Source organism: Sciurus carolinensis, chromosome 13 (assembly GCF_902686445.1).
Source record: "Sciurus carolinensis chromosome 13, mSciCar1.2, whole genome shotgun sequence".
Lineage (NCBI taxonomy): Eukaryota > Metazoa > Chordata > Mammalia > Rodentia > Sciuridae > Sciurus > Sciurus carolinensis.
In genome coordinates, this window is record NC_062225.1 from 92,607,206 (window position 1) to 92,629,588 (window position 22,383).

Below are 22,383 nucleotides of genomic sequence, written 5' to 3' on the forward strand. Positions count from 1 at the left end.
GGCAAGGTCAGAGAAACGCGGGGTCACGCCACCCCGGTCGGACTTCAGCCAGCCGGACACAGCAGAGGTCAGACGTAAGGAAGCCAACAGCCATACCCTCCAGGGCCCACCTAAAGGGTGATTGTGAATCTGGGCTGCACGGGAGGGGAGAAAGCCAGGGCTCACCTCACCCGTGGACATTTGCAGAGAAGAGCCCAACGCCTGGGGGAGTCTCAGGGCCAGCGCGTCACAGCAGGGAGGCCGGGAGCCAGCCGCTGGAAGTACGGGCGCTGGCAAGGGGTAGGCCAACAGCTTTGCCAAGTGAACAGCAACAGCAACAGAAGTGCAAGGCACAGTGTCCACAGCATGCCCGGGGACAGGAGGGTCGTGCACAGGTCATAAGGAGGGCGAGGCCTCCCGCACTCCCTGGCCACACTTCCTCGTGCTTTAAGCTGCACATCGGATGTGCACACACAGACACACAGGCCCTCCGCACCTCGCTCTGCTAGCACCTCTGCGGTGATGTCCCCCCATTCCCGCCGGGCCACGTCTGCCCTTGCCAAGGGTTCTCAGTTCCCTCCTACCTGTCCCCTAAGACCCCACAACTTATTGCAAATACCTGAGTGCACCCCCAGATCTAGACTCAGCCCCAAGCGCGGACCTCACCTCCCTTCCCATTCACAGGAAGGGTCTGACTCCTCTCTAGGGTCTGGTGCTGATGCTGCGCGCGTAAAGCTCGGTTTACAGCTGGGGACCTACACGTGCCCTGTCCTTGCTAGAGACTCTACAGCAGCAACAGTGGTCTCTGCGCCTTTAAAAATCACTTACTTTCTTCTTTTTTTGCGGGTGTTTTTCAGCGTCTGCGTACTTCCTGAAAGACAAAAGACAGCTTGTCATGTCCATGCTCAGCGCAGGGTGCAGACTGGTCCTAGGAAGGGATCGGGACAAGGGCGCGGCCTGCTGTCCATGCAGGATGAGGCTCAGGTAGCTTCCATTTCCCAGCACAGGAGCAGAAAGGGCCTGGCTGCTCTGCTTGCTGCCCTGGGGCCTCCGAAAGTCAGACGGCTCTTTTCAGGGTGGCTCTGGCCATGGCCAGCACCCACAGGCAGCTTCTGCCTGGGGTTTTACGGTGGGGGTCCGGCATGGAAGGCTCCCACCTGCAGCCCACAACAACCAGGAGAGAGAGCACCCTGCCCACTTGGGAGGAACCAGCTGAGAGGAACAGGCTTCGCTCTGTCCTGCAGCTGGCTGGCTTCAGAGCCCGCCACACCCCTGCCTCACTGTCTCCTCCTGCTCCCTGGGTGGCAGGTGTGCACACGGGACCTGCCTCCCAAGGGCTCACAGAGCAGCTCCTGTGCCCGTTTGCCCCTGCTGAGTGGCCCTGTCCCTCAGCAACTGTGCAACCCCTGTCTCTCCTGGGCCTCAGCCTCTCTGTTGATGGAAAAAGATAATTGAGCACATGCTGGACCGTGAATGGTGGTGGCAACGGAAAGAGCAGCTAGGGGACGTGGGAGCCAGGGAGAGGACAGAGCCATCCCCTCGGCCCTCGGCACTGCTGCCCTGCACTGCTAGGGCGATTGGCAACGAATTCAGTCGGTAACATCAAGAAACAGCCACGCTGGCCAGGACCGCAGGCAGGACCTCACTGGACCATCTGGTGCATGTCACTCGCTGTGGCTGTCCTGGGCAGACAGGGCAAAGTTCTGCCCTGGGAAGAAACCACCATGTAGGAGCTTCGTTCCAGGCCTGCTAAACATAGAAGGCGCTCAGCAGGAAACCCAAGAAGGAGGGCTAAGCCCCGCCACCTGCATGGCGCTCTGCAGAAACAGGCTGACCACTCACAACCCTGTCCTCTTCCACATTAGGTGGAAAATGACAGCTCTTTTTCTCTGCTCAAGATGATGGGCATTACTAGACTTGACAAAGAAATGGCTGGTGAGCCTTCGGGCCGCACCAGCAGTAGATGCCCCCTCGGGCCCAGCAGGACTGGCTTTGACCTGCTCACCTCGGAGACCCAGGAATGGAGGAAACACCTGTCGGCACGGAAAGCAGAGCTTGATGCCTCCTTTGCCCACCGTCCCCAGCAGTCAGAGGAAGGGACAATCAGAACTTCCAACAGAACAGAGAGGAGGGAGTGGGGGAAGGCAGAGAGGAGCGGCCCCCCAGAGCAGGCCAACATGCGGGGCAGACCCCGCCCCGGGTGGCAGAGCGCAGTCCCACAACAAAGGCCTCCCCCACATGGCCAGTGGGCCGCAGGGGACCTCTGCAGGACCACCTGCCTGTCACAGGAGCCCTGTCACTGTCCCTGAGATGAGAAGCGGCTTGGGTTCTGATGCAGGGGCTTCCATTTGGGACAGACAATCTGAGGCTTTAAGTCAGCTCCTACTTTGAACTTCAGTCTTACAGGTCAGCCTTGCTGGGCTTAAGCCAATGAGTGGCAGAGGAGCAACACACATTTCAAAGCACTGTACGATCTGTGAAAAACAGCCCCTTCTCCTTTATGATTCCAGGTTATCCAGGCCACAATCTTGACCTCTACCGAAGGAGAAAACAGGTTCTGAGTGTACCAGCCACAAACGTGGAACAGAAGTCAACTCGGCCCTTCCAAATTCAGGTCTCCTGCCCCAACCTCTGCTGCACCTGATCCACTCTGACCTTCAGTGTCACAGACACAAGCTCAGTTGGCAGCTGTAGCTGACGAGGGTCCCCAGCTAACAGTTTTCTACACCCAATACAACAAGTTACACAATGGCAGGCTGTGTACCGTCCCACCGACGTCTGTGCTGTCTCACATACAAAGCAACCTAAGAACAAATGGCGGCAAAGCATCCTGAGACTTCTTTAAGGAAGAAGCAAATGTGACGCCCTCCAGGGACATAAGCCGGGTCACCTCCTCAACACAGCAAGGACAGTTAGCCAGGAGGCACCTTAGTCCACCCGGGTCTCAGTGGGCATCTGAGATGCAGTTCAGAGCCCACATGCTGGTTTTCCCACCCCGGAAGAAGCCCAGAGCCTCCTGCAAGCACTCTCCTACAGAGGGCACCAGGCCTACTCAGAAGCAAGCACTGTGTTCACTCCTCTGTTCTAGAGGGTCACACAGAGGGCCCCTGTTCCTGGGCACAGACAAGGGTTCCCTCCAGTGTCCCAGCCTCCCTCCATTTGCCTCTCCCCGTCCACAGGCACACGCATCGGACTCCAGATAAGGAAAGGGAAGCCTGTGCTGGGCGCTGCGGGCAGGCACCCCGGGTCCTGGGACCAGCTCTAGAACTACCCTGCACTTTCAGCTCTCCATCTTCAGGACTCTCAGAATCCAGAGAGAAGACAGTGGGGCCGACGCAGCAGGCTGTCCTTGTGAACCCATCAAAGACAGCAGGTAGCTCCTCCACGCCCATCTTGAAAAAGGAAAGATCTGCATCGTGAGAAGATCACGTTTCACTGTGGAAAAACATCACAGCCAAACCGGACATATTCAGGAGAGGTACTGGGGACGGGGAATCTCACCAACGCGCGGAAGGAAAGGCGTAAAACGGACTCACTGTTGGACCTCGCCAGGAACGTGTGTGGACCTCCAGTAGGGAAGGCTTTTGAAAGTCTCCAGTCCTGCTGCAACATAGAAATGATTGTCCTGCAAGTCCTTCGAATTGTCCAGAAGATGTCCATCCATTGTGAATAATCTGTAGAATGACATTTGTAGAATGACACCGGATAGAGATGCTAGGACCAGTGCACAGGCCCTGGTGTTTTCTGCGTGTAACACCACTAGTGTGTGCGCTCCTGAGAATCAGCCCGCTCACAGGCAGCTCCGCCATGGGTGGCAAGCCCGGGAGCCTGCTCTTCCCGGACACGCATGCTGCTCGCCGGCAGAATTTTAATTGAAATGCATTTCTAATTATGCACAAGTGCTCAGAGGCACTCAAGAACATGCTAAGCTCTTGTTTGGTATCCAATTAATTTTAACTAATAACAGCTAAAATTAATACAAATTGGCTTAATTGTTATAACAATACTTGGCAAACAAACTAGCATTTATTAACAAATAATGTGCTTTTCATAAGCACCAAATGGCTCCTGTGAGTCTGCTTTCTGTTTAGCTCTCATTCACTAGTTCATCTGCTTAAGAAAGGATTCAATTCACCCAATGCTGAGCATCCACTGTGCGTAAGACCATAAGGTGGTCACTATTCAAACACAAACAAAAATGTCACTGCTTCTGCAAAGTCAAGAAGCACAAAACCTCCTGGACACCACGCCAGGCAGCGGGCCTTGCTGCAGCTCGGGTCTTGACATCCCCTGACACCCAGGCGCTGAAGGCTGTGGCCCTAGTAAGAGGTGGTGGAACCTCTGAGAGGGGGACCAAGGGGAAAGACCCAGAGTCACTGGAGGCCTGCCCTCGAGAGGGACCCTGGGATTCTGAGCCTTCCGCTGGCTCTGCTTCCTCTGCCACACAACCCCACCATGATGAGCTGTCTCAACACAGGCCCAGGACCAAGGAGGGCAACCAAGTGTGAACCATGACTTCCCAAACTGTGAGCTGAAGTAAGCCTTGGCTCTGATTAAATTATCTCAGGTTCTTATGTTACAATAACGGAAAGCGAACAGAGGGCCCAAGACAAGACTGACCTTCACAAGGTGTAAGAATTCCCAGTGGGGTTTGAAGAGTGGGTGGGATGTCATCGCGTGAGGGTGGATGGAAGCCACCTGGGCCCGAAGGAGGGGAATGTGCAAACAAGCCAGAGACCAGAGGAGGCTGCCTGTGCGGTGGTGCCGGGTGAAGGGCAGCATGCAAGGAGCCTTGGCTTCCGGGAGAGGACGTGACAGCTGATTCAGACACAGTGCTCAGTGGTTCCACGGGAGAGTGGGCAGGAGCCACGTCGCAGTGATAGTGAGCTGTCCTTGTGGGCAGGCCGTGACAGCAGAAAGGGCCTCCCAGAGAGAGGACACTGGCCCATGCCAGGTGAGACACAAAGCAGTGAATCAGGGCAGCACAGAGCAGAGGAGGACAGGAGGACAAAGGAAACGAGAAGGCACAGGGCGAGTCACTCCCCACCACGCACAACCACAGAGGGGCTGTGACCTCAGAGCCGGTCACCGCAGACGTTCCTGCTGAGGGAGTCTAGGATGAGGCCCAGCAAGCTCCCACACTGCAGCTCGGTGACCTCCTGACATCTGTCACTTTAGATCAGCCCAGGGGACGGCATCAGGACAGGAGGTGACAGGAGGAAGCCCAGGGGACAGCATCAGGACAAGAGGGGACAGGAGGAAGTCCAGGGGACAGCATCAGGACAGGAGGGGACGAGAAGAAGTACAGGGGACAGCATCAGGACAGGAGGTGAGAGGAGGAAGTCCAGGGGACAGCATCAGGACAGGAGGGGACAGGAGGAAGCCCAGGGGACAGCATCAGGACAGGAGGGGACAGGAGGAAGCCCAGGGGACAGCATCAGGACAAGAGGGGACAGGAGGAAGTCCAGGGGACAGCATCAGGACAGGAGGGGACAGGAGGAAGCCCAGGGGACAGCATCAGGACAAGAGGGGACAGGAGGAAGTCCAGGGGACAGCATCAGGACAGGAGGGGACGAGAAGAAGTACAGGGGACAGCATCAGGACAGGAGGTGAGAGGAGGAAGCCCAGGGGACAGCATCAGGACAGGAGGGGACGAGAAGAAGTACAGGGGACAGCATGAGCACAGGAGGGGACAGGAGGAAGCCCAGGGGACAGCATCAGGACAGGAGGTGAGAGGAGGAAGCCCAGGGGACAGCATCAGGACAGGAGGGGACAGGAGGAAGCCCAGGGGACAGCATGAGCACAGGAGGGGACAGGAGGAAGCCCAGGGGACAGCATCAGGACAGGAGGTGAGAGGAGGAAGCCCAGGGGACAGCATCAGGACAGGAGGGGACAGGAGGAAGCCCAGGGGACAGCATCAGGACAGGAGGGGACAGGAGGAAGTCCAGGGGACAGCATCAGGACAGGAGGGGACGAGACGAAGTACAGGGGACAGCATCAGGACAGGAGGTGAGAGGAGGAAGCCCAGGGGACAGCATCAGGACAGGAGGGGACAGGAGGAGGTCCAGGGGACAGCATCAGGACAGGAGGGGACAGGAGGAAGCCCAGGGGACAGCATCACGACAAGAGGGGACAGGAGGAAGTCCAGGGGACAGCATCAGGACAGGAGGGGACAGGAGGAAGCCCAGGGGACAGCATCAGGACAAGAGGGGACAGGAGGAAGTCCAGGGGACAGCATCAGGACAGGAGGGGACAGGAGGAAGCCCAGGGGACAGCATCAGGACAGGAGGGGACAGGAGGAAGTCCAGGGGACAGCATCAGGACAGGAGGGGACGAGAAGAAGTACAGGGGACAGCATCAGGACAGGAGGTGAGAGGAGGAAGCACAGGGGACAGCATCAGGACAGGAGGGGACGAGAAGAAGTACAGGGGACGGCATCAGGACAGGAGGTGAGAGGAGGAAGCCCAGGGGACAGCATGAGCACAGGAGGGGACAGGAGGAAGCCCAGGGGACAGCATCAGGACAGGAGGGAACAGGAGGAATCCAGGGGACAGCATGAGCACAGGAGGGGACAGGAGGAAGCCCAGGGGACAGCATCAGCACAGGAGTGGACAGGAGGAATCCCAGGGGTCAGCATTGGGACAGGAAATGCTCTGAGTAGCCCAGGAGCCTAGCAGATGAGAGGCAGGAGGTCCTGGCAGCAGGACTCCATGAGGAGAGCCCCTGGGGTTCTGTGCCTGTCTCACCATGACCTTGCTCTTCCCCCACAGTGGTTGCTGTGTCCCCGCAGCCTCACCCTATGTTCCCGCCTCAGGCCTGCTTCCTCACACAGTGCTGGGTCGCATGCAGCGACAGGTGCAGAACCTCCCAGCAGCACGGCGGCCCCCGGCTTTCCGCTGGTCCACTCCCTGCGTCTCAGCCAATCTAAGCACTGACACACACTGTGATGCTCGCAAACAGGTCCTGCTGTCACTTCCAGTTTTGCAGGTGAGGGAAAGGCATGCAGAGGTTAAGGATGCACCGAGTGACAAAGACACAGAAGGCAGAAGAGATCTGCCAGTCTGACCCCAAGATGCCCCCAGCTGGGCTGCCTCCTGACCCCACCTGCAGCATCTGGCCCAGCAGTAGCTACTGGCCACCCCACAGGACGCAGGGAGCAAGGCCGTCCCTCAGCCACCCCACAGGGTGCAGGGAGCAAGGCCGTCCCTCGGTCACCCCACAGGGCGCAGGGCCAGGCTCTCCCTGCATGCTGAGTTCATCCCGACACTCTCATGGTTGATGCTCATCAGTTTGTTGAGTGTATAAATTCATAAAGCTGCTTTAAAATAAGGATGGTGCAAAGCCTGAGGAAACACGGCCTGCTTGGGAGCATCAAATCAGTGGAGATGTGCCATGCCGCCCCCGCCAGCCCAGGCAGGAAGTGCTCAGCAGGAAAAGGCGCCCCGCCACCCGCTGCGCAGGCGCAGGCTCCTTACTTCCGAACGCCTCCTAAAGGGAAGACTTTCTCTCCAATCGTGGCCAGCACGCTATTCCAGTCTGTCAGGCTGAATTTAGGTATAATGATTTTTACGGGTGGAATAAATAATCTTCCATTTGTGAAAACACTGTAAGAATAAAAAGGAAAACATCCATTAGTGCCTGAAGTTCCATTTGAAAACTCAAAGAAAACATACGTGCATATGCCTAACTGCAGACCTGAGAAAGAGTGCCACAGCTGAGCAGCCCTTGGGCACAGCCACCCTGCGCAGCACACCTGCAGCTGCGGAGAGGTCGCCAAGCCTGCTCGGCAACAGTGACCTGGGAAAACACCTTTTCTTATCCTCTGCGTGTCCAGGAAAACAGGACAAACTCTACTTCCTAAAAAGCACACATCTGCCCTGGGCTGTCAAGATGGGCAAAACAGGAGCGAACCACCATCTGGAAACCACATGCCTTGAACGCAGTGACCACTGCCCTCCGCAGAAGGGACACACTCTCCTTCGGAAAGACAGTGAAAGAACCGGTGCCTGCTGCAGTCTCCAGGCGGCACCCCTGTGAGCCCAGGCTCTGCTTTATCATCCGTGCCGGGCTGAAGGGGAAGCGTATCGGCCTCTCAACTCAACACAAAGCTGTGGGCACCGGAAGTCAGTAAGACCGAGCCACATCAATCACCCCTTGGCAAGTCGCAGACTCGTGGCTGGTACTAAAACACAGCTAAACACAAGACTTACTTCTTCACGACTGTCAGTAGGGATTGATAAACTTCAGCAATACACAATGGCTTTTCCTTTTTTCTATATCATTATTTACTATTGCCGTGGTTTTAGTTGCTTTTTGCCTTAAATGCAAAAAACCTAAAGTTTCATAAACATATGTCCTTTTCTCAGAGTGAATATAAATTCTTAATGTGTTTGTCACAACAAAGAAAATCCATTTTCTCTGCTAAAGCTTGTGGCAAAAGACTTAGTCAATCCCCACTTCAACTTCTTCCATATTTAAAACTGCCCAAAATAAACTATAGAAAGAAATGTTGTACGTAGTCCACAAACGCACAATTCATTAATGTTACTACCACAATAAAAAATCGCTACAATGTTTGCCTATTTGGTTTATGATAAAAGTCTTTCTAAATATAGAATACTAATAGTAATAAAATAAATATTTACATGAGACTATTTTATATTTTTGCCTAAACTTTTAAAACATTTCATATATATTCTTATCCTGAGTGCTGAAAAACAGAGGGCTCACACAGCCCGGTCTTCCTGAAGGGCACTCTGTCGATACAAATCAGCACAGCGGAAGAAGCCAGGAGCCAATGGCTCCACCATGTCCACCCACAGAAACGTGGACAAAGACTTACGGTGCAGAGATGTCCTCCTACAATCACTCATAAAAACAAGGAGAGAAAAGTCTCAGTGGCTAAGTACGGCAGGGTGGGATGACCACGGCCTAGCTGCACGGTAAGTGCAGTCATCCAGGGGGTTCATGCCGAGTTTGTATTCAGCAGTGAGATGGCCAGTGAGTGAATGCAGACCAAAGCCAAGCAGACACAGCGGCAGCTCCAGACGCTCAAGGACAAGGGCTCGAAGCCCCAGGGGTCATTTCTGTGGAGTGGGAAAACTGGGGATTCCTATTTCATCCTTTATCCACTTCCAGAATTCTACATCTTTCATGAAAGGCATATAATCTGAAATAATTTACCTGTTAAAAATGTAGAAACATTGTAGCTAAAGAAACGAAGAAATATAATCTTGATTCTTAAGTTTGGAAGTCACAGCTCTGAGGAGACAGGGCTCCAGCACATCTGCTGACATTCACCGGCTGCAGAAGGAACCCAGCTGTGCTGGCTTCACCAGGACTGCTCAGGGCCCTCGTCTCAGCACCCCACCTGGAACGCCCAAGCACTGTCCCGGGAAGTCCTCAACAGGGTGACAGACGGGCACACATCAAATCCAGAGATGCAGGACTCTGCACAGTCATTTCTAAAGCCCCTTTATCTACAGTGCTGACACCTCCAGGAAAAGTCACATGGAGAAAGCAGGGAAGGCACTCAGCCACAGCAGTGCACACACACCGTAGGAGTGCACACGCACCGTAGGAGTGCACATGCACAGTAGGCATTGCACACGCACCTGTAGGCAGTGCACACGCACCGTAGGCACTGTACATGCACCCGTAGGCAGTGCACACACACCGTAGGCAGTGCACACACACCGTAGGAGTGCACACACACCGTAGGCAGTGCACACGCACCGTAGGCACTGTACACGCACCCGTAGGCAGTGCACACGCACCCGTAGGCAGTGCACACGCACCGTAGGCAGTGCACACACACTGTAGGCAGTGCACACGCACCATAGGCAGTGCACACACACTGTAGGCAGTGCACACGCACCACAGGCAGTGCACACACACATGTAGGTAGTGTACACACACCCGTAGGCAGTGCACACACACATGTAGGCAGTACACACACCCATAGGAAAGTGCACGCACACCTGTAGGCAGTGCACACACACCCGTAGGCAGTGCACACACGCCCGTAGGCAGTGCACACATACCCATAGGCAGTGCACACGCACCTATAGGCAGCACACACACACCATAGGCAGTGCACACACCCGTAGGCGGTGCACACACACCCATAGGCAGTGCACACACCCATAGGCAGTGCACACACACCCATAGGCAGTGCACACGCACCCATAGGCAGTGCACATGCACCTGTAGGCAGTAGACACACCCATAGGCAGCGCACACACACCATAGGCAGTGCACACACCTGTAGGCAGTGCACACACACCGTAGGCAGTGCACACACACCCGTAGGCAGTGCACACACACCTGTAGGCAGTGCACACACATCTGTAGGCAGTGCACACACATCTATAGATAGTGCACACACACCCGTAGGCAGTGTACACACACCCGTAAGCAGTACAGACACACCATAGTGCACACACACCCGTAGGTAGTGCACACACACCCGTAGGCAGTGCATACACATCTGTAGGCAGTACACACACACCCATAAGCAGTACAGACACACCATAGTACACACATACCCGTAGGCAGTGCACACACACCCGTAGGCAGTGCACACACACCCGTAAGCAGTACAGACACACCATAGTGCACACGCACCCGTAGGCAGTACACACACACCTGTAGGCAGTGCACACACACCCATAAGCAGTACAGACAAACCATAGTGCACACACACCCATAGGCAGTACACACACACCATAGTGCACACACACCTGTAGGCAGTGCAGCACTCACCTCTGGGGAAGTCACTAGGGGCCTGGGGACATGGAGCAAGAGGAGAGCTAATGCCACTTAAAACTACATGTTTGCCATAAGCATGAGTTGAGCTGGCTATAAAAGAAAGAGTCCGGCGGATCCAAGATGGCAGACCAGAGGAAGGCTGCGTTCCTTGTCACTCAGGATATCTGTTTCTTTGTGAGGCAGTTTTTGCTGCTTATCGATCCCCTGCTGTTGATCCCATTTGTCTGCTGTGGTGACCTGCAGTCTGCCAGCATATCGAAGCCTTTTTTGAGTGCAGACTGCTCACTGTCAGCCGCCTATCATCCGCCATTTGCCTGTCTCTCACCTGTCCATCGCCTGCCTTACACCTATCCATCACCCAACGCACAAGTTTCACCACCCGATCGTCCGACAACAGTCAGCAAACTGATCGCCAACCACCAGTGGAGCACCAGCTGCCTGCTGTTGCCTGGAAGTTCACTGTCACAGTACCTGCAGGTTTGATGACACGTGGCTGCTGCCATTTTGAGACAACAGCCAGGCCCCATAGGACCCCTGGCCGGACTGACTGAGCCCTGTCTCCAGGATCCCTCAGCCTGACCCATCACTCCCTGCCTCTGGGGCCCTCACATCGACTGACTGCTCCCTGCCGCCAGGACCCCCAGACCAACTGACTGTGCCCTATCACCAGGACCCCAGACCGACTGATTGCACCCGGCCTCCAGGATCCCACAACCATACCAAACACACCCAACCTCCAGGACCTCTGCCTGACCAACCGCATCCCGCCTCCAGGACCTCCTGCTGACCACAGCCACACCCTGAGCTGCAGCTCCCCATTTGCCAACACATTTTGAAGCCAGAGCGGCCATCTTGGATAATCCTGGAAGCCGTAGCTCCAATCATTATGTGGGGCAAAACCCATCCTGAGGCACCTGCCAGAGGCTTGAAGCTCATTGTCAGGTACCTCTCATGCATCAGGCTACTGAACTCTGGGAGGTTTCATTAGTATATGACTGTTATACTGTAGATTTTCTTTTTTCTCCTTATAGAAAACATTTAAGTTTTTATTTCTTTACTTTCCTTACTTTCTTTTCCTTTTGTTTACCTGTTCCCTCAGAGTCTCTTTCTCCCTTTTTTGCATGCTAACATCCAATTTCTTTTGATTACATTCTCACCCTTTCTATTATCTAGAACTTCTGAATAATCTTTTCCTATCCCATTAACAGCCACATTCTACATCCCTCTGCATCCTCTTTGTCCTCCATTAGAAACTGCAGACCTTAATGCAAATCTGTTTTATTGAAGATAATATTTGAACTCATTCTGTTTATTATGACAATTTTATTATTGTCCTCATAGGGGCTATTTGGTCTAGGATTGCATAGTGTCTGAATTGGGCACTGCTAATACTGATCTCCCCTTAAAGAAAGGGTTTTGGAAACCTTTATGGTCACTATAAGCCTATAGGGGGAAATCTGCAATACCCCAGATTTGCATTGCTAGAGGGGAAGATATATGAACAACATGAAAAAACAAGGGAAGAAAATGATCCAAACAAATCTAGATTCTATATTAATAGAATCCAATGACAGTATGGTAGAAGAAATGTCAGAAAAGAACTTCAGATTATACATGATTAGGATGATTTGCGAAGCAAAAGATGAGATAAGAGAGCAAATGCAGGCAATAAATGATAATACCAATAAGCAGTTGAAAGAGCACCTGCAGGAAGCAAAAGATCATTTCAACAAAGAGATAGATATTCTCAAAAAAAAAACAAACAAACAGAAATCCTTGAAATGAAGGAAACAATAAACCAAATAAAAAACTCAATGGAAAGCATCACCAAAAGACTAGACCACTTGGAAGACAGAACCTCAGACAATGAAGACAAAATATTGAATTTTGAAAATAAAGTTGCCAAACAGAGAAGATGGTAAGAAATCATGAACAGAATCTCCAAGAACTATGGGACATCATGAAAAGACCAAATTTAAGATTCATTGGGATTGAGGAAGGCACAGAGATACAAATCAAAGGAATGAACAACCTATTCAATGAAATAATATCAGAAAATTTCCCAAGCCTGAAGAATGAAATGGAAAATCAAATACAAGAGGCTTACAGAACACCAAATGCACAAAATCACAACAGGTCCACACCAAGGCACATTATAATGAAAATGCCTAACATTCAAAATAAAGATAGGATTTTGAAGGCCACAAGAGAAAAGCATCAGATTACATATAGGGGGAGACCAATATGGATAGCAGCCGACTTCTCAACCCAGACTCTAAAAGCTACAAGGGCCTGGAACAACATATTTCAAGCTCTGAAAGAACATGGTTGTCAACCAAGAATCCTATACCCAGCAAAACTAACCTTCAGATTTGAAGATGAAATAAAATCCTTCCATGATAAACAAAAGTTAAAAGAATTTACAAATAGAAAGCCTGTGCTACAGAATGTTCTCAGCAAAATATTCCACAAGGAGGAAATGAAAAACAACACTGTAGGTCAGCAAAGGGAGGAACTACCTTAGAGAAAAACCACTCAAAGGAGAAACCAAGCCAACTTAAAAACCAAAAATAAGCCAAATGACTGGGAATACAAATCATATCTCAATAATAACCCTGAACGTCAATGGCCTAAACTCATCAATGAAAAGACATAGACTGACAGAATGGATTAAAAAGAAAGACCCAACAATATGCTGCCTGCAAGAGACTCATCTCATAGAAAAAGACATCCACAGACTAAAGGTGAAAGGATGGGAAAAAACCTACCACACACATGGGCTCAGTAAAAAAGCCAGAGTATCCATCCTTATTTCAGATAAAGTGGACTTCAAGCCAAAGTTAGTCAGAAGGGATAAAGAAGGACATTTCATACTGCTTAAGGGAGCCATAAATCAGGAAGACATAACAATAGTAAATATTTATGCCCCAAACAATGATGCATCTGTGTACATCAAACAAATCCTTCTCAATTTCAGGAATCAAATAGACCACAACACAATAATTCTGGGTGAATTTAACACACTGCTGTCACCACTAGATAGATCTTCCAAACTAAAACTGAACAAAGAAACCACAGAACTCAATAACACAATCAATAACCTAGACTTAATAGACATATATAGAATATTCCATCCATCAATGAGCGGATTCACTTTCTTCTCAGCAGCACATGGAACCTTCTCGAAAATAGGCCATATGTTATGCCACAAAGCAGCCCTTAGGAAATGCAAAAAAATAGAGATACTGCCTTGTGTTCTATCAAATCATAATGGACTGAGAGTAGAAATCAATGACAAAATAAAAAACAGAAATTACTCCGACACCTGGAGACTAAATAATGTGCTATTGAATGAAACATGGATAACAGAAAACATCAGGGAGGAGATTAAAAAAATCCTTAGAGGTCAATGAGAATGATGATACAACATATCAAAATCTCTGGGACACTATGAAAGCGGTACTAAGAGGAAAATTCATTGCACGGAATGCATTCCAGAAAAGAATGAAAAGTCAACAACTAAATGACCTAACATTACAGCTCAAAGCCCTAGAAAAAGAAGAACAGAATAACAGCAAAAATAGAAGACACGAAATAATTAAAATCAGAGCTGAAATCAATGAAATTGAAACAAAAGAAACAATTCAAAAAATTGACAAAACAAAAAGTTGGTTCTTTGAGAAAGAACCAACAAAATAGACAAACCCTTAGCCACACTAACAAAAAGAAGGAGAGAGAAAACTCAAATTACTAAAACTTGTGATGAAAAAGGAAGTATCACAACAGAAACCACTGAGATACATAGCATAATTAGAAGCTACTTTGAAAATCTGTATTCCAACAAAATAGAATCTACCAAAGACATTGACAAATTTCTAGAGACATACGCTCCTCCCAAAATGAACCAGGAGGACATACACAATTTAAACGGATCAATATCAAGCAATGAAATAGAAGAAGCCATTAAAAACCTACCATCCGGGCTGGGGAGATAGCTCAGTCGGTAAAGTACTTGCCTTGCAAGCACAGGGCCCTGGGTTCGATCCCCAGCACCACAAAAAAAAAAAAAAAAAACAAAACCCTACCATCCAAGAAAAGCCCAGGACCAGACGGATTCTCAGCCGAGTTCTACAAGATCCTCAAAGAAGATCTCATTCCAATACTTCAAAGTATTCCAGGAAATAGATAAAGAGGGTACCCTACCAAACTCATTTTATGAAGATAATATCACCCTCATACCCAAACCAGGAAAAGACACATCAAGGAAAGAAAACTTTAGACCAATATCATTGATGAATATAGATGCATCCTTAACAAAATATTGGCAAACCATATCCAAAAGCATATTAAGAAAATCGTGCACCACGATCAAGTGGGGTTCATCCCTGGAATGCAAGGATGGTTTAACATCCATAAATCAATAAATGTAATCCATCATGTCAATAGACTTAAGGATAAGAATCATGGTTATTTCAATTGACGCAGAAAAAGCATTCAACAAAATACAACACTGCTTTATGCTCAAAACACTAGAAAAAATAGGGGTAGTAGGAACATACCTGAACATTGTAAAGGCTATTTATGCTAAGTCCATGGCCAACATCATTCTTAATGGAGAAAAACTGAAACCATTCCCTTTAAAAATGGGAACAAGACAGGGGTGTCCTCTTTCTCCACTTCTATTCAACATTGTCCTCGAAACTCTAGCCAGAGCAATTAGGCAGACTAAAGAAATTAAAGGGATACGAATAGGAAAAGAGGAACTTAAGCTGTCACTGTTTGCTGATGACATGATTCTATATTTAGGGGATCCAAAAAACTCCTCCAGAAAACTTCTAGACCTCATCAATGAATTCAGCAAAATAGCAGGCTATAAAATCAACACGCATAAATCTAAAGCATTTTTTATACGCAAGCGACGAAACAGCTAAAAGGGAAATGAGGAAAACAACTCCATTTACAATAGCCTCAAAAAAAATAAAATACTTGGGCATTAATCTAACCAAGAGGTAAAAGATCTCTACAATGAAAACTACAAAACATTGAAGAAAGAAATTAAGGAAGACCTTAGAAGATGGAAAGATCTCCCATGTTCTTGGATAGGCAGAATTAATATTGTCAAAATGGCCATACTACCAAAAGTGCTATACAGATTCAATGCAATTCCAATTAAAATCCCAATGATGTACCTTACAGAAATAGAGCAAGCAATCGTGAAATTCATCTGGAAGAATAAGAAACCCAGAATAGCTAAAGCAATCCTTAGCAGGAAGAATGAAATAGGGGGTATCACAATACCAGAACTTCAACTATACTACAAAGCAATAGTAACAAAAACAGCATGGTATTGGCACCAAAATAGACAGGTAGATCAATGGTACAGAATAGAGGACATGGACACAAATCCAAATAAATACAATTTTCTCATACTAGACACAGGTGCCAAAAATATGCAATGGAGAAAAGATAGCCTCTTCAACAAATGGTGCTGGGAAAACTGGAAATCCATATGCAACAGAATGAAACTAAACCCATATCTCTCACCCTGCACAAAAATCAACTCACAATGGATCAAGGACCTCAAAATCAGACCAGAGACCTTGCATCTTATAGAAGAAAAAGTAGGTCCAAATCTTCACCTTATTGGCTTAGGATCAGACTTCCTAATAGGACTCCCATAGCACAAGAAATAAAAGCCAGAATCAACAACTGGGATAGATTCAAACTAAATAGCTTTCTCTCAGCAAAGAAAACTATCAGCAATGTGAAGAGAGAACCTATAGAGTGGAAGAATGTCTTTGCCACTCATACTTCAGATAGAGGACTAATTTCTAGAATATATAAAGAACTCAAAAAACTCTACACCAAGAATACAAATAACCCAATCAACAAATGGGCTAAGGATATGAACAGATGCTTCACAGAAGAAGATCTACAAGCAATCGACAATCATATGAAAAAATGTTCACCATCTTTAGTAATAAGAGAAATGCAAATCAAAACTACCCTAAGATTTCATCTCACCCCAACTAGAATGACAATTATCAAGAATACAAGCAACAACACGTGTTGGAGAGGATGTGGGGAAAGAGGTACACTCATACATTGCTGGTGGGGATGCAAATTAGTGCAGCCACTGTGGAAAGCAGTGTGGAGATTCCTTAGAAAACTTTGAATGGACGCACCATTTGACCCAGCTATCCCACTCCTCGGCCTATACCCAAAGGACTTAAAATCAGCATACTACAGAGATACAGCCATATCAATGTTCATAGCTGCTCAATTCACAATAGCCAGACTGTGGAACCAACCTAGATGTCCTTTAATTGATGAATGAATAAAGAAATGGTGAGATATATATAGATATAGATATAGATATAGATATAGATATATACACAATGGAATATTACTCAGCTATAAAGAATAATAAAATTATGGCATTTGCAGGCAAATGGATGAAATTGGAGAATATCATGATAAGTGAGATAAGCCAATCTTAAAAAACTAAAGGACGAATGATCTCACTGATAAGCAGATGATGACACATAATGAGGGGTGGGAGGGGGGCAAGAATGGAGGAAGGAGAGACTGAATAGAGGGAAAAGAGGGGTGGGAGAGGTGGGGGGAAGGAAAAAATAACAGAATGAAACAAACATCATTACCCTATGTAAATTTATGATTACACAAATGGTATGCTGTTACTCCATGTACAAACAGAAACAATATGTATCCCATTTGTTTACAATAAAAATAAATTTAAAAAGAAAGAAAGAAAGAAAGAAAGAGTCCATCCGTAAAGAACAAGCGACATAGAAGCCAAGGCATGATGGCTTTCTCAGGGCAAGGCCTGGTGTACTGCCGTTCTGCCTGTCGGCGGGAATAGGAAGCACTAAAAGGGAACACACGTGGAAGGAGGAATGGATTTAGTCAGGTGACCCTTCTCTCAACACTCACACGCACACTTTATAAAATTGTCTCTGATCTTTCAAAAAAAATCAGTGAGCAAGTACCGCTACCCTGTGATGCAGATGAAGAAACTAAGGTTCAGAGAAGCGAAGTGGCTTGTCCAAGTCACAGGGCAGCCTGATGGAGAGCCACTTGTGCAGACTCCTCACCCTGGGAGTGCTCTCTCCACTGCCTCGCCCTCCCCTTTCCCTACTGAAAATGTGGTACATATACACAGGGGAATATTACTCAGCTTTAAAGAAGAATGAAATTCTGGCATTTGAAGGTACATGGATGGAGCTGGAGAATATGATGCTCAGTGAAATAAGCCAAACCCAAAAACCAAAGGCCAAATGTTTTCTCTGATATGTGAATGCTAATTCACAATGGGGGTGGGGGGAGCGCTAGGGAAGAATAGTTACTTTAGGTAAGGCAGAGGGGAGTGGAGGGAGGGGAAGGGTAGCAGAGTGAAACAATGACTACCTCATGTACATGTATGACCGCGTGACCCCTGTGATCCTGCAACATGTACAATCAGAAGGAGGAGAGATTGCACTCCATTATGTAAGATCTATCAAAACATATCATTGCATTCTACTGTCATGTACAGCTAATTAGAACAAAAAATTAAATAAAAAAATCCTAAAATATACATATCAAACTATTAAAAACAACAGCCAGATACTGTCAGGAACGTGTGCTTCTCTCAGTCGGGTTGGTGAGAGCAGAATGGAAGGAAGCCAGAGTTGGTCTTACATCCGTTGCCACTGCTGTGCTCAAACAGCCAGGATCCACTGTGAAGGGACACAGGAGCCTGTCGTGACCGCCCAGCCGGGGCAAAGGTGTGCCAAGAACCAGACGGAGCTGGACTGAAAGGTCCATCAGAGACCGTGCTCCCCAGAGCCAGTCCGGGAGCTCCTGGCTCTAGGGCGGGACAGCCCCCAGGCTGCGAGCTCCTGAGGACACGCTTGCCAGTCCTCTGGTCTCCCAGGCCTAGGCCACTCAGAAGCGCCAGGGCAGTGGCGTGCTAGAACTGTGGACCATGCGGCCCAGGGAAGCGGGGGAGCCTCGTCCCGTGGTGCAGTAGGAATGCCTGTCCTTATCTGCTCCGCAGGTTAGAAGGAAGACAGAATCAGGAAATGCAAAGCTTGTTTGAAAAGAGTTTTTAAAAACAGTCATTATTGTTGAAAGCTAAGTCGTCCTTACTGGGTTTGAAACCCTACGGAAGGAAACTGGAGCAGTTTACAGAACAGCTCACGCCAACCCCAAACTCTCCCTGAGGCTGCAGGACGGTCACATAAACAACTCCATCCAGGCGGAATCTCCCGACACAGGCACGCGGCGCTGCAGGGACCAGCCCCACCAGCCCGAGAGCTCGGCCCGCAGACCCGACACCTGCCTACGCTGCAAGGAGCACGGACGGGAGCCGACCTTGCCAGGCCTGAGGGAGGAAGATGCCCAAGGCCTTGGACTGCACTAACTCAGGAGAGGACTCGCCCACGCGTGGAGGGAGCACGGGGTTTCGTCTGGACACTGGGGCAACACGCCCCACCCCGTGACTCCCCGCTCCTGCCCTCTCAGTCACCAGGCTTCACCTCGCTTCTTCCTCCATCCCTTAACATTTCTGTGGCCCATCCAGCTCAGAACACGCCCTCCTCAGCCCCGGGAATCCACTGGGAAGGGACCTTCTCGGGAGCAGAATGTCAAAGTTCATTGTGCCCCAAGACCCCCTTCAGGCCCCTGACTCCTGCCCTCATCCAGGGCCCAGTCTAACAGGCCTGTCCAACTGCCTGAGACCGCTGTCCCCTTCAACCTAGCACTCATTCAGCTGAGGACCCCAGTCAGCTGTGAGACTAAATCCCTCCCTTGTGGGCAACAGACTCACGGACACTGGATGCATTTGGGACACAGAGCCCCTTAGGTAAAAATAGGTCCTGTGTTCATCCCCTCCCCAAGGTTCCCTACCAGCATTTAAAGCAGGGGACTTCCAGGCTCCACCAAACAACCCAAGGGTTATGAGACAGAACACGTTAAATCCATACTTCTAGTTCATGGGACATTCCCTCTCGGGCCTTTCTGATGTCACGTGGAAGGGCCATCAGCTGGTCCAAAACCTCATCTGTCAAAGAGGTCAAACTCGGTCTCCCATGGAAACCAGCCTAACACGTCCTGCTGAGGGCCCGTCCAATGCCACACTGCCCAGCCGGAATCCCTGTCCTGCCTCCTGAACTCCCTTAGTGAAAGGTCCCAGTGCTCACCTGGGAAGGTCACAGCACTCCTTCCACCTCACCTGGGAAGGCCACAGCACTCCTTCCACCTCACCTGGGAAGACCAGCACTTCTTCCACCTCACCTGGGAAGACCACAGCACTCCTTCCACCTCACCTGGGAAGACCAGCACTTCTTCCACCTCACCTGGGAAGACCAGCACTCCTTCCACCTCACCTGGGAAGACCTCCAGCACTCCTTCCACCGCACCTGGGAAGACCACAGCACTCCTTCCACCTCACCTGGGAAGACCAGCACTCCTTCCACCTCACCTGGGAAGACCACAGCACTCCTTCCACCTCACCTGGGAAGACCAGCACTTCTTCCACCTCACCTGTGAAGGCCTCCAGCACTCCTTCCACCTCACCTGGGAAGACCAGCACTCCTTCCACCTCACCTGGGAAGGCCTCCAGCACTCCTTCCACCTCACCTGGAAGATCAGCACTCCTTCTACCTCACCTGTGAAAGCCAGCAGCTCTCCTGGCAGTGCCACATCAAGGACCTGAGGAGTCCCTGCCTACTTCTCACACACCCAAATTCAAATTCAAATTCAAGGGAAGCTCCACCCAAACCCGGTCTGTGGATAATCCTGTGTTCTGACCATTTGGGAGCTCCTCCGGACCTTGTACATCATACCTTCTTTGGGCATCAGCGAAAAGGGCAACAGGTAGCTACAGACAAAGCTTATCTGCATTTGTGTGTCTGACTCTGGGCCATGAGGTCAGAGGCAGCTTCTACTGTTCACCACGTTCTTCCAGAAACAGAGACCAGAGAAAGGTCCTGGAGGTCAGTGGGATGTTATCAGGTGTGGATACCTAATTTCTCTCTGGTATGCTTCTTTATTCAATGACTGGGGGTCACCTCCAGAGCCAGCAACTGGAACTCCCACCCAAGGATGCTCTGCAGAACCTTGAAGGATCTTGACTTCCACCCCCACCCTGGAACTTCCCAGTTGCTCCCTGCCTTCTCCTTGTTTCTGCATGAAGGTGAGGACCACACTTTGGGGTATTACATCAAAACCCTAATGAGGGCTGGGGAGACAGCTCAGTTGGTAGAGTGCTTGCCTTGCAAGCACAAGGCCCTGAGTTCGATCCCCAACACCGCAAAAAAAAAAAAAAAAATACCCTACTGAACAGAGACTCGGGGCTACTCTAGGGCCGAGACATAGCTAAGCCATATCCCTCTTGCCTGTGAGCCTCAGCTGCCGGCCTCTGTGTGCCCCCAGGTCAGTACTGCTTGGCTGCTGGACATACGTGCTGCCCTTGCTGGCAAACCGCTGCTTACTGGGACACTGTGCCCCTGCGCCTCGCGACCCCCTCCCATGAGACTCCATGCTCTCCCTCCCAGATCAGCACACGTCGGGTGGCACACGATTTCTGTATGTGACAGGAACAGAGATTCTTGACACCCGTGGGGACACAGCCAAGTGGCAGAGCTTCCAGAGCACTTTAATCCTGCTGAAGGCAGAACTGGGGACAGGCAGTTAGTGTAGAAAGAGGGGATCAGGTCAAATGGAGGAAATGGAGGCCATGAAAGTCATCTGCCTCTGGAAGCTGGAGACCGCCCCTGGGAGAATGGAATGTCAAGGATCTCTGGAGCCCACTGGTTACCAAATTTACCAGCCCTGTCAAGGACTGCAGCAGGGAGCTGCTAATCAATGCCGCCTGGGCCCTGGCCTGCCTGAACCGCTCTGGCCCTCCCCTGCCCATCCGTTTCTCACTTTTTACATCTCACCTGCAAAACCAGGCCTAGTCACATAGGCAGCAAGGAGAGATAAGGGGGGAGAGAACTGGAGGACAAAGAGACCTCAGCCTATAAAAGATGTAGGGGGCTGTGATGGCTGACAGATCTGGCTGCATGAGAATGTTATAGGCCAGACAGACTCCATTTTGCTCTGAGACTCTGTGTTATGTAGGAAATAACCTTCTCCCATGGGAACACCCCACCTCCATACCCATCAACAATTGCTTAGCTTCTCCCATGGGAACACCCCGCCTCTGTCCCCATTATCAGTTACTTTGTGTGACATGTTTAACAATATAAAATGACAATTCCTATGTAATGAAAAATTGCTCTCTTTTGATCCCTATTGCTCCTACCAATGTACCGTGTGAACAGTGATTGTGTGGATGTTAGCAACCATTCTTTAGTTTGTACCTAGGTGACCCACTTCCCCCTCTGTCGAAGATCACATGATGTTAGTTTGTAATTTCGAATCATAGCAACAGACACTTACGATTGATGTGATTTTTGTTATGAGAACCCCTACAACCCTATGGTTGGGCTGTTCTCCCAATAGCCATTTTTGGAAATAAGCTTCTTCCATGGGAACACCCCACCTCTGGCCCTCCCCCGCCCATCCACAGTCAGCCGGCTAATAAAGACTCAAACTTGGACTTCTCAGTGGTGATCGGTCTGTTCT

At 49.8% G+C, this 22,383-nt stretch overlaps 1 protein-coding gene across 1 annotated transcript in view; it reads right to left on the bottom strand.

Annotated features, from left to right (window-relative positions):
- Nucleotides 1-22,383, bottom strand: part of Dcdc2c (doublecortin domain containing 2C) — a 120,995-nt gene that overhangs the window by 82,291 nt on the left and 16,321 nt on the right. Inside the window, exons 4-6 of the mRNA XM_047523169.1 lie at nt 7,455-7,583; nt 3,516-3,653; nt 808-850 (exon numbers count right to left, since the gene is read on the bottom strand). Of these exons, the coding sequence (XP_047379125.1) occupies nt 808-850; nt 3,516-3,653; nt 7,455-7,583 (310 nt within the window). The remainder of the gene's footprint in view (nt 1-807; nt 851-3,515; nt 3,654-7,454; nt 7,584-22,383) is intronic.